Raw genomic sequence first — 16,418 nt, 5'->3', positions numbered from 1 at the left:
CCAATGCAGGGGACACAGGTTTGATCCCTGGTCTGGGAGGATCCCACATGCCGCGGAGCAACTAAGCCCGTGTGCCACAACTACTGAAGCCCGCGAGCTCTATGGCCCGCGTACCACAACTACTGAAGCTCTCACCCCTACAGCCTGTGCTCTGCAACAAGAGAAGCCACTGCAATGGGAAGCCCGCGCACTGCAATGAAGAGTAGCCCCCGCTCACCACAACTAGAGAAAGCCTGCAGGCAGCAACGAAGACCCAGCGCAGCCAAAACTAAATAAATAAATTTATTTTTTAAAAAAAACCCCAGCAATTTCACCTTTATGAAGAAATAAACAAATGTCTACAAAGAGACAGCCATGAGAATACTATAGCCCTACTTATCATGGAAAAAAAAAAACAAGAACAATTTAAAAATCAGCCATGGAGACTGACTACGTATAGATTCACTCAGTGAAAAACCGTAAGGTCAAAACTATAGATGTTGTGACCCTAAGGGTAGGAGAGGGAACTGTGGCAGAGAGGCCGTGAGCAGAGGGTGGGGACCTCAGAGGGAGGCACCAACCCAGGCTTGATGCGGGGAAGGCTGGGATTAATCAGCCAGGACAAAGGTGTTATACAAAGGAAAAGCCAAAGATGTGGCTGAGAAGGCAGATTTAAACATGTATATTTATTATAGGTTAGTAATTATTATAAATTAATACATTCTATTAATGTTAGTAATAGAGTATGTGTGTTAGTATGTTGATATAGTTAGTGTAATAACTAATACGTTAATATAATCTATAATATTAATTAATATAACACTAATTTAATATTATATATCTTCTTTTAAGTTATAAAAACAATACATAGTCTTAGTAGAAAAATCTGAAAATATAGGTGAGCAAAAGGAAGAAAATAAAAGTAGCCTAGTTCCCACCCAGAGGTAACATCCACTAACGTCTGGGTTCACACCCGCCCAGCACCTCGTGTAAAACCCTGGGTTCTTTTCGTGGCGATGGTGACAGAGGCCGCTCACACTTGCAGAGTGCTTGCTGTGTGCCAGGCACGTTCTAAGCCCTTTACACACATTAGATTTCCATGGGATAGGTAAGCCATTGCCGTGCCCACTGCCCAGGCAAGGACGCTGAGGCACAGAGAGGTTGAAGAGCCTGCTTAAAGTCACAGCTGATAAATGGGGAGAGCCAGGATGGGAGCCCAGGGAATCTCTCTTCACAGTCTGTGCTCACAGCCATTAAGCAAACTAAAGCCTGTTTCTCACCCGCTTTTTTCTCTTCTAGAAATGTAAAATTGGCATCATGTTGGGGAGTGATGCTTAGATTATTTAGATGTATTTTATAAGAGTTAGATCAAACTTGATCTGACTATAGCTAAAAACATCTAAATAGATTTTATCTGAACTCTCACCTCCTTACTTTAAGTGGTTGTTACAGTAGGCGCCATTTATTCAGTCTTTGAGGCAGGTACTATGCCAAACCTGTGATGCCATTTAATCTTCACAATGATCCCCGGAGTGGATTTTATCCTCACTTTACAAATGACGCCCAGAGAGGCTACAAGCCTTGCCCATGGTCATGAAGCTGGGCAGTAGAGAGCTGGGATTCGAATCTGGGTCTGATTGAGAGCTAAGATTCAAATCCAGGTCTGAATGAATCAAAATCACATGCCATTAATACCTACTGACTCCTTCCTATACCTTTTCTGGAAAGAAAAACTGAAATCCTACTTAGAACCACAGAATCTGAATCACTATAAGACTCTGACTTGAAATTCCAGGTGTGTCAAGAGATGTTCATCTCCTAGCTCAACAAGAGCCCCTTAGGAACCAGATAAGTTTAAGTGATGAGATGAGCTGGGCACCAATCTCCATTTTGCAGCAGGCTCTCTGTGTACCTACCACCTGGTCCCCATGCCTGACCTCCTGACCTGCTGCCTCAGTTGACCTCCTTTGGCTACCTGCCCAGTTCCTTGAGCTGGGAGTGCGTCCCTCTGACCCACTGTCAGCTCTGACCTGCAACACGAGCAAGCACGTGTCCACACACTTGCTCCTTCCCTGATTCCAGGCCCCTCCCTCCTCCCCACTTGACTGTCTTGACAGTTGGCTTTGGCCTCGAACTGGTCTAAATCCCACTTCTGTCTTACTTCCCCCAACAGGACTCTCTTATCCCCACTTGTTCCTCGCTCTGCATCTTTGACCAACAACTCCCTGCTCCACGGAGGCTAATGTCCCAACACTTGGTCTACCATCGGTTGCGGGTCCATGGAATTACCTTTCTGATTTTTATATTGCCTGGGTGCTGTCCAGCCATAGAGTCCATCTCCAGGCTCCTCATCCTTCAAGATGGTATCGTACTTGGAGAGAGTTTCCGTGGCATAGATATCATCGTCTTCCTCTTCCAGGGCACCTACACCAAAAGCCTTCAAAAGCAAGATTTCACACTGAGCCATTATAGGTGTTAGCATATGCCTGCCTGCACTGAAGGATAAGGCTACTATAAGGATGTGACTGATCAGACCACTTCAAGATCACCAAGAGAGAAGCGAATGGGAGCCCCAGATTAACACAAGTATCCAACCTTTTGGAAAACAATGACCAGAAGTGAATGTCATGCCTCCAGCACTGCAGCTGTCCTCCAGACTCAGCAGCAGCCACGGGTCTGGGTCTTAGTGCAGGAAGAGGAGTGGAGAAGACACTCAAGCAGCAGTGCAGGGGGAGAAATGGGGCCTCCAAAAGGAGAAAGGCAGAATGTTCATCTACTGAACAACATGGTCTGGTGCCAGTGCTGGTGACCAGGGTCTGAAGACCGCCGCTACTCAACGGCTGCTAGAAGAACTCCTAACCTTTGTGGGAAATGGCGAAGAACAAATATCACTTTTTGTTAAAAGGATTGGAAAAAAAACATGTGAAGGAAAGAAAAGGTACAAATGAAATGACAAAGTAACCATCCTCTGAACTTATTTTAGGAAAGAGACACTGAATCAATTTGAGAAGACAGGCAATCAGGAAAAGCTCTCCATCTCCTCAAAGGTAAAAAGCAAGTTTTTTTACCAAGGCCCCTCGGTAAAAAGTGAAACTTACACCCAGGTTCCTGACTTAGGGCTTGCAGCACTAGGAAAGAGTCGGAGAGGTAGTACAACTTGGACCTGAACTTGGAAAGGCAGATTGTAATTCAACTATTAACTAAATCAAAGAGGTGAGTGTGGTTTTCTGCTCAGCCCCGCAGGGGTGTGGGAAAGCAGCCCTCACTCCTCACACACAAACTCCCCCGGGCACATTAGGTCACAGGGTCTCAGGAACACATATTTAAATTAGGACGGTGTGCTTTACGTGTCTTCGGACAAGCTCCTAAGGACAATACAACCACTTTAAGGTCTTCATTTAGTCAATGAATAATGAGTGCTTACTATGGGGCTAATATAATACAGCAAGAATTCTCATTTGTCAATGGTTCCCTGTTTATAAAACAGAAACACTTTTACCTGGCCTGAAATTCCCAATTTTCTTCCTTTATTCACTCCAACATCTCCAAGAAGATTGTTGGCACCTTCGGGTCCACCACTAAAGAGACTAACGTGTTCTCTTGAAGTTCCAAACAGTGCTTGGTGGGGATCCAGGCCCTTGTAAGCCAGTCCATGTACATTATCTTTAGGCGTGAAATCCACAGGTGTGACATCTTTGGGTGCAAAGGTCACATTTTCTGGCAAGTAGTCATCATCTTCATCCTATTTTCAGTGTTTCAAAATGGAATGAAGGTGAGTCACTGCCTGGTGTAAAGCCTGTAAAATACTATTTTCAAATGCAGTGATTAATTCCAAACAGAACAATTATCATACTTTCGTTTCCACTATTACAAATGACGAAATCAAGTCCCTGAACAAATGATACTAACACGAACAACTCCATTTTTTTTAACCTTTTTTTAATTGAAGTATAGTTGATTTACAATGTTGTGTTAATTTCAGGTGCACAGCAAAATGATTCAGTTTTTTATATATATATATATATATATATATGTGTATATATATATATATATATTCTTTTTCAGATTCTTTTCCATTATAGGTTATTTCAAGATATTGAATATAGTTCCCTGTGCTATACAGTAGGTCCTTGTTGTTTACGTATTTTATATATGGTCGTATGTATATGTTAATCTCAAAGTCCCAATTTATCTCTCCCCCTTGGCCCCCACTGCTATCCCCTTTGCTAACCGTAAGTTTGTTTTCTAGTTTGTGAGCCTATTTCTGACAAACAACTCCATATTAAGAATCTGAACAGACTTGGGACATCTATGGGGCTGGCATGTTGCTAAACACACTATCTGACATAATGAGGACATTTTTAGGGTATGGGTATTTCCCCATAATGTGATCTGACTGATTTCTAAAATTTTCCGAACCTAAATTTCACGCTCATACAGTAACAGGTGCTACTGGGCCAAACGGAAGGTCAATCATCCCATACGATACCTCAGATCCTTCAGAGCCTCCAGGGGGTAACGCACAGCCATAGATTTTTACTCCAGGGTCTATAAAAGAGATTTCAAATGCATTAGTCAGAGGTGACTAAAGTTATAGAAACCTGATTCGCTGACACTCTTCAGCGGTAGACGGCTGAGCCTGGAAAAGACGCTACAGCTTTAGGGTCGGACGCTGACCACTCAGGGACCAGCCCCGCCCCACCTGCACTCTGGCAACGATGCACATGGTGAGTAACCACTACTGCCCAGAACCACTGAGAACCCGAAAGAAAGTACTGCTGCCTCCAAGAGTTCACAGTCTGGCTGGGGAGACCAAGCGACAGGAACAACAGAAAATAATCATGTTAAGCTATAACACAGTTTTGGCAAAAGTAGGAAACAAGAACTTTCATATGCTGCTGGTGGGAAGGTAAACTAGTACAATCCTTCCAGAAAGTTATTGTAAATTACACACAAAAAAACCTTAAAATACGTGCACACCGCTTGACCCAGCAATCTTACTTCTAGAAACATGTAGTCATCCAAAAGTCTGCTGTAGAATTAATGACAATCAGTACACGTACCAGATTTCTGTCGGCGTGGTCTTCTCTTTACTCGAGGACCAATTCCTTGTCCTTCTTTCCAACCCATTTTTCTTAGCAATTCAAAACCAACAGATAACCTAGGATATCAAGGCATTGAAAATGAACTTCTTTTTAAAACACCAGCAAACAGTAGGAAATAAGCAGCTCATATGCCTGTCATGCCTCAGCCCTTTCCCCCATCCCTATTAGAACTGCATGGCCCTGCTGTTCCCACCACAGCTGACTGGACCTGGGGAAGCTGATCAGATGCCCCCTCTCCCAGGCCTTTGCGATGGGCACATAGATGCCAAGCATGTGGCCTGGGAAACCATGATGGTCTGAGGCTGCCACAACGGGCCACATACCCAGCAGCAGAACAAAGATGTAGAAAGAGGGCAGAATGAGGAGAGAGCCCTTAAGGCTTGTGAGGCAGGGGGTGGGAGGGAAGTCACCCCAGTTCCTAATAGCTCTCCAGCTGCCATGAGCCCCACTAACACAGCTAGTGCCTGGAGCTCTAGAGCACTCCATGTGGTAACAGCGCAAGGTCCTTTTGGCAAAACCCCCTTTTGTACTCAAGCTAGGCTGAAAGGGCTTCTCCTACTTGCAACCAAACTATCCCTAAGTAAGATCATCACACATATGCAAGGCAGTGATGCCAAGATCAGAAAAGTCCGAATTAAATTCTTCTTACTTTGCTGGTGTTATGAGGTCATCAAGCAAAGTGGCGCCAGGAATAGGGGCAGTAGCTGCTGCTAACTGCCTGGCCTTTTCTCGTATTCGATCTTTGGTTTTAGAAGCAAAATCATCTGTGGTAACAATCGCTTTAGGTGCTATCCCAAATTCACTAAGATCCTTAAAAAAAAAAATTCATACAGAATTACTTACATTATTTGGAAAGTGATTAAACATGATACATTACACAGCTTTATTACTTAAAAAAAAAAAAAAAAGTTAAAACTATGAAATTGAGTTAGGCATCAGCAGAGCAGCTGATTTACGCCCTGACTTTGGATAAGCTAAGGCCAGTGCCCAAGGACAGGGGCATGACAGTGGCCACTCAGTGAAGCACAACAGGCACTGCCAAGCTAGGAAAACAGGAAGTAAGTGCTCTGTTCTTTGTTCTTCTTGGACAGTACCTCAAAGGTCAGTGTGAAGGTGGAAAAGGTCTTGGAGGCACAGTCAGCAAGCATTGGGGAGCACCTCTGTGCCAGGCTTAGAGTTAAGTACCATCCGCTGCCTGTCCAGCAGCCACAGACCCTTCCGCTCTCCCCACGGAGCCCTGATGCTGTCCAGGCACTGGCCTGGCTCTGCGCCACTATGCCCTTCAGGAGTGATGTCCCTGGGGGGGGATGTGTTGGGGCAGGGGAGGGCTAGGGAGTGGGGTTCACATCTTGTCTAAGCCAGTCATTCTGATCCCATTTTCCTCACCAGAGACTGCTTTAAGAATGAGCTTGTAGAACAATTCACTGGAGCCGATGTGAGGGAAAATCCACCAAATGGCTTCTCTGCTCTCAAGGAAAGATTCCAAGAAGAAAGTCCTCCTCCCCACTGGATAATGTCATCCCGGATGTGCCACCTGGAACTACTGTGGACACCTTGCAACAGTGAGGTGAGGTCGTGGAAGGACAAGCTGACGTGCAGAAGCTACCTGAGAGCCCGGGGCCTTGCTGACATCTGGACTTCTTGTTCCATGAGATATGTTACCTCATAGATTCTGCTAGTCAAACAGGAAGGGGACCACCCCTTGCCACTTACCTGCAGCCTAAAACATGCTCAGGTAAGTATTTTACTTAATCTTTATCACAAATGAACCCATGACTAGGTTTTAAGGTAAGAGAGGCTTAATTTTACCAGAAAATGTAGCCCAAGCTGCAGGCCAGTAGCACCACTTTAGAAACCCCCCACCGTTTACCCCTAAGAAGCGGTGGTCATAGTCACTTCAATGAGGTGCCCAGATACCTGCACAGGGCTTCCTTTCACTCCTTTCTCTAGTCTAGTCACTCACTCCTCCTTAAACTGCAGTGTGCGTAAGAGTCACTGTGACTTAGAGAACGAACTTATGATTACCAAGGGGGAAGGGGAGGGGGAAGGGTAGATTGAGAGTTTGGGATTGACGTGTATACACTGCTATATTTAAAAGAGATAACCAACAAGGATCTACTGTATAGCACAGGGAACGCTACCTAATATTCTGTAGTAACCTAAATAGGAAAAGAACTTGAAAAAGAATAGATACACATATATGTATAACTGAATCACTTTGTTGTACACCTGAAACTAACACAACACAACATTGTTAATCAACTATACTCCAATATAAAATTTAAAAAAAGTTTTAATTATGCTGGAATATTTTTTTTAAAAAAGCGTCACCATGGAAGGCTGTGGACTCAGCTTGACAGACACTGCACTTTTGGGGCAGTTGGGGCTTTTTCAAGTAAATTTGCCTGTATATGACCTTCCCCTTACAGTCTTTTTTTTTTGGCTATGTTGGGTCTTCGTTGCTGCGCGCAGGCTTTCTCTAGTTGTGGTGAACGGGGGCTACTCTTCATTGTAGTATGCGGGCTTCTCATTGCGGTGGCTTCTCTTGTTGCAGAGCATGGGCTCTAGGCGCACGGGCTTCAGTAGTTGTGGCACATGGGCTCAGCCGTTGTGACTCACACGGGCTCTAGAGCACAGGCTCAGTAGTGGTGGCACACGGACTTAGTTGCTCCGCGGCATGTGGTATCTTCCTGGACCAGGGATCGAACCTGTGTCCCCTGCATTGGCAGGGGGATTCTTAACCACTGCACCACCAGGGAAGTCCCCCCTTACTCTCTTGACTTTAGAAACTGGCACCAGCCAGTTAAGGCACTATGCCAATGAACAAGAATCCACTGATGTACGGGGCACTATGGAGTCCAAATACCAAAATGATAGTCTTACAAACAAAGAGGAAATCGTACACTGAACTTTCTGGGGAGAGAGAAGGTGCTACAGCAACCAATCACCCACATCTCACCGGCTAGCTGGCAGCTAAAGTTCTGCACACCCACCTCTTCATCCATAAAATCTTCGGGACCAAAAACAGATTTGTCTGCTCTGTTCTGTCGTGAAGACACAAAGGAAGAGGGTGTCCATCCTTGAAAGAAAAGCATTTAGAACATTACAATCCCAGATGGTATTTTGGTTTATAACTAAATAATTAAGTAACACATGCGGACCGGAAACCTCCAATAACTACAAACTCTTAGCTACTTCTCATCTCACTGTTCACATAGACACAATTAGGCCACACAAACTTCTTATTAACCCCCATATGCCCTGTTGTCAGAACTTACTGGATACAGTAAGGTTTCCCCATAAGAATTTGCAACCAAGAGAAATAAAACGATACATTGAAAGTTAAACTGTGAAAGGAACACAAGCAGATCTCAGCAAAAAGATGCAAGGTCACCTTATAAGGCAGGACCACTCTGAGACCACCAGGACAGCAATATACACCAACATACTAACATATCAAAGAAACAGTATGTCAGGGTGCATTAGTCAGCCATGAAAGGATTCAACCTGGCTAGTCTAAGGGCAGGCGATGACCATACTAGGCCCCCAATTCCACCAAATACCTGAGTCCTATAACTAACACCCACGGTAACCAAGCATGTGCTGTGGAGAAAATGCCCCAGAGGTCAAATGTATCTGTAACCCTCTAAGATACACTTTTTTAGTTTTCTCTAAGAGTGGCACACCTCCTTCTGACTTCCAACCAGAGTCTCGGGGAGCTGAGGAGTATGGGGCAGACCTATTCTTGGTAGGTGGGTAGAGCAGCCTTGTAGGCCAACTTGGGAGAAACCCCAGGACAGTGAAGACCAGCTCTTCCAGGCGATACCCTGGCCCAGCACCTTCCTCCACTTTGGATGTCTATGGTCTTTGCCCTGTATCTGCACAGGACCTGAATCTGTCACTCTTAATGGTAAAGAGACATTCCAGTGTGTTAACATATCACAGTCTACTTGTGATGACTAATCATCTGAGCTGGTCTTACTTTTCAATTATAATATACAGCACAGCCATAATTATAACAATCAGCAATGTATTCGTGTACTTCTTTCTTCACAAATTCTACTGCCATTTTTAACATTTTAATAAGTGCGCTACTTTAATAGTGCCTTAGTTACCTTACTTGGCTTTTCTTAATAATAAGGCTGAATATTCCACGTAGCATTTCTATCTCCTCTGGAGTAAACTGTTCAAATACTTTGATCATTTGCTCATTGAACTGATCTTTATACATTCTGGGTACTGAACTTTAACCATCTTATTTACCCTAATTACTTTTCTTACATGCCTTCCCCCACCACTTTCTTGTATTGTTTTTCATCTTTATTTTACTACCGTCATTTTTTCTTAGATTTATTTATTATTTTTATTTATTTATTTTTGGCTGCATTGGGTGTTAGTTTCCGCATGTGGGATCTTTCGTTGTGGTGCGTGGGCTTCTCTCTAGTTGTGGCGCATGGATTCCAGGGCGCGTGGGCTCTGGAGTTGTGGTATGCGGTCTTAGTTGCCCCACGGCATGTGGGATCTTAGCTTCCTGACCAGGGATCGAACCCGCGTCCCCCTGCATTGTAAGGTGGATTCTTTACCACTGGACCACTAGAGAAGTCCCTACTATCATTGTTATGTATGAGTTACTTTTAAAAATATATACGAAAGATCTGGCTCATCTTGCTCTTAATAACTGCTATGTGAGTTAATCAGTCATCTTCATTCGTATTTGATATACATAAGCCATTTTCTTCCAGCTTCTGTGTTAAAATGTTTTTTAAAAACATACATTACTTTTCTTTTTTTTTTTTTTGCTGTGCTGCACAGCATGTGGGATCTTAGTTCCCCGGCCAGGGATTGAACCCGTGCCCCCTGCCGTGGAAGCCTGCCAGGGAATTCCCAACATATATTACTTTAAACAATACAGAATTTATTATACTGCATAATGTGAAAAATTTGACTGACTTTTCTCCAGGTGGAGAACATGTACTGACAAGTGATGCTGTGGAACCCCGTGTTGGGACCCGCAGGGTCCTCAGCCACAAAACAGCTGGGACACCTGCCCTCCTTAGGCCCTGAGTGAATCTGTGTGAGAGCACTGAGTGTGTGGCAAGATACAGCATAAGACAGAAGTCCTTATTATCATTTAATCATTTGGTTATGACGTATCTATTTTTTTTCTTTAAAGTCAAAGAAAACTCTCTCACCTTCAGGTTATAATCAATGAACAACACATAAGTTGTCTCTGGAAACATTGCAAACATTCAAAAAATACAAAAGACTACAGTGTATGTACTAAAATGTTTTTTAAAGTTTTTTTAAAAGGGAGAGGTGAGGGAGGGGAGCAAAACTCCTACGGTATTTCAATCATTTGCTTTAGCGATATAGTAGCTACAAGTAAGAAAATCCTACCTTCTTTTGAACCAACGGTGTTGAAGTAACCAGCAGAGAAACCTCCACTGAAGGCTCCATGAAATCGTTTATACCTTCCTTTTTCGTCTCTGACAGTCTGATCCTGAAGAGGAATTGGTTTCTTTGGTCTCTCGCCTGAAAAAATAATATTTTGAATGGGACAGAAGGTGATGGTAGGTTAGAGAGGATTTAAGGAAAAGAACATTTCTTTAACATAATGCATTGTTCACTTCTTGTAACTTCAAATATAACAAGTTTAATTAAGTTGCTATTCCTAGACCTTAGTAGCTGATGTAGTTTAGAAAACAATATCTCGTTTATATTAGAAATGTTTTAGCAAAAATGGCCTGCTTTTCCCACTAAATTCCATTATGAAAACTGAATTATTGGGCGAAGGGTTCAGAGATGGAGGTGAAATCTGCTGGCAGTAAAGGAGGCAAGCTGCCGGGGTGGCACATGGTGTGCAGAGGTTTACGGCAAGGGACACACTTCTGTATCTCTTCTAGAAATTCACAGCATCCCCGACTCCAGAATTTTTCCATTGGCATTGCCCATTTTCCCCAAATCTTGAGTTTCCTTATTTCTGGGACTCTCCTGATGTCATAATTACTGTTCTTTAAGCTTATTCCTTTACTTACTTGGCTGAAAAGGGCTGGGGTGCTAAATAACACCAGCGAAAAAGAACTTAGAATTTCATTAGGTTTCAAGTTTCATGACACAAATTACTGCCTAATTTTATCAGTTCTAATTAAAACTTCTGAATCTATTTAAAACAAAAAGTAACCATCAAGTTATTTTCAAACATTCACTACTGAAAGCAAGTTAGACAGTAGTTAAGCGCTTGGGGTCGAGAGTCATGGCACTCTGGATTTTAAAGCTAAGCCCACCTTTACTAGCACTTTGGTCACCTTTACTAGGGACTATGGTCATCTTAGCCTCTCTGTGCCTCGATTTCCTCATCTGTAAAATGGAACATTAATAGTAATATCTATTTCATAGAGTTGTTATGCAAATTGGATCAGATAATGCCTGTAAAGTGCTTAACAAAAAGAGGGACCTTCAATAAACATATTTAAAGTACTAGCTGCTCTTTTTTTAATTTTATTTATGTATTTTTTATTATTTTTTTTGGCTGCGTAGGGTCTTAGTTGCAGCACACGAGGATCGTCGTTGCGGCATGTGGGGTCTTTTGTTGAGGCACATAGGCTTCTCTCTAGTTGTGGCGTGCGGGTTTTCTCTTCTCTAGTTGTGGCACAGGGCTCCAGGGCACGTGGGCTCTGTAGTTTGCGGCACACGGGCTCTCTCGTTGAGGTGCACGAGCTCAGTAGCTGTGGTGCTCGGGCTTAGTCGTCCCGCGGCATGTGGGCTCTTAGTTCCCTGACCAGGGATTGAACCTGCGTTCCCTGAATTGCAAGGCGGATTCTTTACCACTGGGCCACCAGGGAAGTCCCCTAGCTGCTATTGCTGTTATAGTAATAGTAGTACATACAGTAGGTAAGATGTATCCTAAAGCCCATGTATACCTGTTACTTCAATAATTAAGCCAGTTACTACTTCTGGATAGTGCAACAAAAAGTAAAGAAATGTCTAGCCTCATAGTCCTAAATTCTTACTTGTAGCTTTCGGAGGCTTTAGGTCATTTCTAGAATATAACCCACAGCAGGGTAATCAAGAGGGTTCCGAAGACAGGAGATCTGGGTTCAAATCCCTCTGCCCTCCTACTTGCTAGCTGTGTGATTATAGGCAAGTTTTTTGATCTCTCTAAGCCTCAGTCTCCACAACTATAAAATTAGGATAATAACCGAAGTCACCTTGTAGGATGGTGCCAAGGATTAAAAACCACGAGAACTGAGCACAGTCCCTGGCCATAGCAAAGCTTGGTTAATATCACTACAATTTCATTTCATTCTAAAGAACTGAGTTACAACTCAGGTCCCACAGTCCAAGACTTTCACCATTTCTTAGAAAATACAGTACACATGCTCCTTTACTGCACGTGCACCTGGCATGACTCCTGGCTAAGGTGGAGTTCCTCAACCTCAGCGCTATGGACAGTTTGTACCGGATAATTCTTAGTTGTCTTGTACAGCGGTTGGCAGCATCCCTAGCCTGTTACACTAGATGCCAGTAACGCCCCCATCCCGAAAAAGCATGACGACCAAAAATGTCTCCAGACATTGCCAAATGTCCCCTGGTGGGGGGCAAGTTCATCGCTGGTTGAGAACCACTGGGTTAAGGGGAGAGATGACAGGTCCTGCCAATGTGAGGTTCTGTGCTTGCTCTGTTCTCCAGGTACTCCTGAGCTGAAAGGGGAGATAAGATCTGCAGACAACTAGGTAGAACCGGACAGCAGATGACGAGGGCCAAGCAGTGTGGCTGACCAGGTCCCACAGGGCTCCTGAGGAGGAGGCGCTGCCTCTAACCACAGCACTGGAAAACTCCAGGGAGGAAGTGGCATTTTAGCCAGGCCCTATTATAATTATTGTTACTAACAGTATTATCCCATTTATCATACCCTGATAAGGAGGCTCTGATTAAGTAAGTGCTCTAAGGTCCACAGCTAATAAGCACAAAGCTGAAATCAGATCTCAACTCTGCCTCCAAGTCAGGGACACAACCCATTCTGTCCTTTACTTGCCCCCCACCAGAAGTTTACTGAGGGCCTTTCCGTGGAAGCAGCCCTGTTCTAGATGCTGGGTGTGGAAAACTGAATACAACTCCGTCCCTGTTCCCAGGGCACTCCGAGCCCAGCGGAGGAGACCTGCATGTATAGGAACTGTTCTGACAATGTTCAAGGTCCACAACATCAGAGTCACCCAGAGGCGTGAGCATTTCATAGCTGCACGTAGGGACACAATTCCCCACAGAGGCATTAATTCCATCGGTAAACAGGGAACAGGAGGTGGAAAAGGGGAAGGTCAGATGTTTGAGAAAGTAGTCTAGTCTGACTGGAGGACAGGGAATGCACGGAAGATGGAACCAAAAGGGCAGATAGCGCAGCGGGCCTGGAACACAGCGCTGCAGGGTCTGTGGTATGTCCTGTGGGTGACTGGGAGCCACAGATAGTTTTAAGTGGGAGAGTCACAACATCAAGGAAGAAGAAAATGGTCCTAAATTAATCTGAGTGCAGGATGAGCAGGCGATGAGGAGAACTCTACAGCCAAGTGAATGTATCTAAGGGAAGATTAGATAAGCACTGAGGCACCTTCCTTCCAGGCCAGAGGGCCTATGTGTCTATGAGTCTGTGGGTAACAGATCAGCCACTCTCTTACCCAATAAAACTTTCTGTCAGGGCCAGCAACTTTAATTAAGTAATGGAGTCCCTCCTCTACCAATGTTTGTCTAACCTGTCACTAGAACTTCAAAGTAGGAGGTAAAAGTGATTATTGGTCTAGTATGTTATATTGTAAAATGTAGTCAGAGTGTGTTTTAACTTCAAAGTGCTTAGGAAACAATGAATCAATCCTCAAAAACTCCTAGTACTGAGAAGTTAAAGGATAATTTTAGGCTGGAGTGGCGGGGGGGGGGGGGGCTGGAAAAAAAGTCCATTCTACTTCAAGAGCCTGGCTAGACCATTAGGCTTCATCACAGATTTTGTACACCATCAAAACAGGAAGAATTAGAAAAATATAGGTCAAATAGTTGATGACTTACAATATGTCACTTCACAAGGAAACAACTGTGAGACCAGAAATATAGAAATGACACAAACTCCTGCTTGGCAGGGCTGTAATAACCTCCACCCATGCATGTTTAACCCTGTCCTCTTCCTGCATACCTAAATTCTAACCAGTTTTCAAGGGGTCCCATCCTGCCTTCTCAGGTTTCCCTGTTAGCTTGTGTAGGTTATTTCCTCTCTACATCACATACTTTAGCACTTGTGAACCTCATACTTTTTTTCTCAACTAGATTTGAAACTCCTCAAACTAAGAATCTTTGTCAACCAGTTCCTTGAGACTATGGGATGATGTGTTTGCTAATAAAGCTAATGTGAGTTCAGATTGTGGTAAAGAAACACAGTCTAAAATGAAGGACATACTAATAACGGCCCCAGTCTACCCACACTCTGGTCCCATGCTTGAAGAAAGCTCTGACAAATTAGGGTTGAGGGGACTTTAAGCTTAATTTATAAGAAAACTGAGTGTGGTACAGAGATGTCTTAGAGAAAATGCAAGGGGTGTCTTTAAACACATAAGAAGCTTTCAGGAGACTAGCATTTCTCTGTCTTCTGTAAGCAGACAGTAGGAACAGGGCCAGCATCTGGCAGAAGTTTCTAATGATTAGAACTGTTTGTAGAGCATAAGAGGGTAATCAGTGGCAACGTCTCAGAAGGACAACCAACCTGACACGATGTGGTCAGGGTAGGAAAAAAGGAGAGTCTGCAAATAACTCCTAGCCCACCAAACTTCCTTTGTCTTTCCCACAGGGCTACCACTGCCATCAGAACTTACTAGCCATCCAATACATACTTTACGAAACAAATCAAGTCATTAAGTGGATCAGACCAGAAACACAGGGGAGAATCTTGCTTCATCTTGCACTCACCCCCACATTCCACCAGCGAGTAGGGTCAGCTCTGCTTTCAAAGCACATCTCAACTCACCACTACTTAACCACCGCCACTATCATCGCCTGGCCTCTTTTTGCTCATCTCCCTGCTTCACTCCTGCCCACCTCCAACCCGCCTACCCTCAAAATCGAGGACAGAATAATCTGAAAAATATACATCCCTCCTTTGTGTAACCCCCTCCCCCATGACTCTTCTACACTTAGTATTAAAATCCAAACTCCCTGACCATACCAACTAAGACTCAACCCCCGCCTCCCCCTCTGCCATCATCTTCTACCAGCCTCCCCCTGGTGCTGTCTGCTCCACCCACATCAGTCCTGCCTGTCCCTCAATTTGCCAAACTGGCTCCGACTTCAGAGCCTTTGCACTTGCTGTTCGCTTCGCCTGAAATGCTCTCCCCCCAAATCTTCGTACGGTTGCTTCCTTTCTCTGTTTCAAGGCTGAGCTCAAACGTCCTCTCCTAGGGAAAACATTGCCTGACCACCGCTCTTCCCCTATCCCCGCTCTCACAGGAGCCTGTTTGTCATCCTTCTTCTTCCCATCCCTCCGGGCCTCCCATCCGTCCCTGCAAAACGTGAGCACCCCGCAAACACAGTGCACGCCTCTCCGGTCGCTGTTCCCAGAGCCCGTAGCAGGCGAGCCTTTCCCCCGGTGCCAGACAAGATCTGGCACAGGGTTGTGCGTTTTTGCCCCGAATCCTGGACCCCCGGCCTGTTTTCCACAGGCCCCGGCGACAAATCTAGCCCGCACCTTCTTCCAGCAGCTCCAGGCCCGTCCCATAGCTGACCAAATCCTCGTCGCTGTCTCTACCCAGCGCCGCCATACTGCTCCCTTCCGGGCCTCGCCCCCTCGCTACGGAGGCCTCAATGGGCAAAATGCCTTCCGCGCTTTAATCTCCGCGAACCGCAGTGAAGTTCTAAGCGCAGGTGGCGGAAAGTGCTCACCCCGCCCGGCAATCCTCTCTCGGATCTGCGCCGGGTGGTTCTCAAACCCGTCCTGTGGGAGGCGGACCCCGGCAGGAGTTGTCTCGGAGGCTTTGGCTGCCACGACATCCCATCCTAGCTCCACCATGTGCCGGTCAGGAGGAGGCGCCTGGGAGAAGGTGGAAGGCACTCCGCTGTCGAGCTGCAGGGGTGCTTCTCCGCGAAGTCTGCCCACCCCACACCCCTCCCCAACCTGGTCCGTGCCCTTCCCCCACTTCCCCTGCCGGCCGACCCTGCTCCCCTCAGTCCGACCCCTGCCATCTGCGGGAACTTGCCTGTACTCCCAGATAGACACACGCACTCTGTGTATATCACCCTTAGGTTGATAAGTGGAGTCCCCTTCCAGACCTCTGAAAGGATTCAGACAGGGGAACCCTGATGCCC

At 45.1% G+C, this 16,418-nt stretch overlaps 1 protein-coding gene across 1 annotated transcript in view; it reads right to left on the bottom strand.

Moving 5' to 3' along the window:
• GPATCH1 (G-patch domain containing 1) overlaps nucleotides 1–15,965 on the bottom strand; it is a 43,881-nt gene extending 27,916 nt beyond the window's left edge. The window contains exons 1-8 of the mRNA XM_079906865.1: nucleotides 15,802–15,965; nucleotides 10,482–10,616; nucleotides 8,078–8,163; nucleotides 5,734–5,894; nucleotides 5,043–5,140; nucleotides 4,469–4,527; nucleotides 3,479–3,721; nucleotides 2,269–2,416 (exon numbers count right to left, since the gene is read on the bottom strand). Of these exons, the coding sequence (XP_079762991.1) occupies nucleotides 2,269–2,416; nucleotides 3,479–3,721; nucleotides 4,469–4,527; nucleotides 5,043–5,140; nucleotides 5,734–5,894; nucleotides 8,078–8,163; nucleotides 10,482–10,616; nucleotides 15,802–15,874 (1,003 nt within the window). The 5' untranslated portion in view covers nucleotides 15,875–15,965. The remainder of the gene's footprint in view (nucleotides 1–2,268; nucleotides 2,417–3,478; nucleotides 3,722–4,468; nucleotides 4,528–5,042; nucleotides 5,141–5,733; nucleotides 5,895–8,077; nucleotides 8,164–10,481; nucleotides 10,617–15,801) is intronic.
• Nucleotides 15,966–16,418: the final 453 nt, after the last annotated feature.

This window comes from Stenella coeruleoalba, assembly GCF_951394435.1.
Source record: "Stenella coeruleoalba genome assembly, chromosome: 20".
In the NCBI taxonomy this organism is placed as follows: Eukaryota; Metazoa; Chordata; class Mammalia; order Artiodactyla; family Delphinidae; genus Stenella; species Stenella coeruleoalba.
Note: the sequence above shows the minus strand (reverse complement) of the source record. Positions and strands in the feature narration are given on the sequence as shown.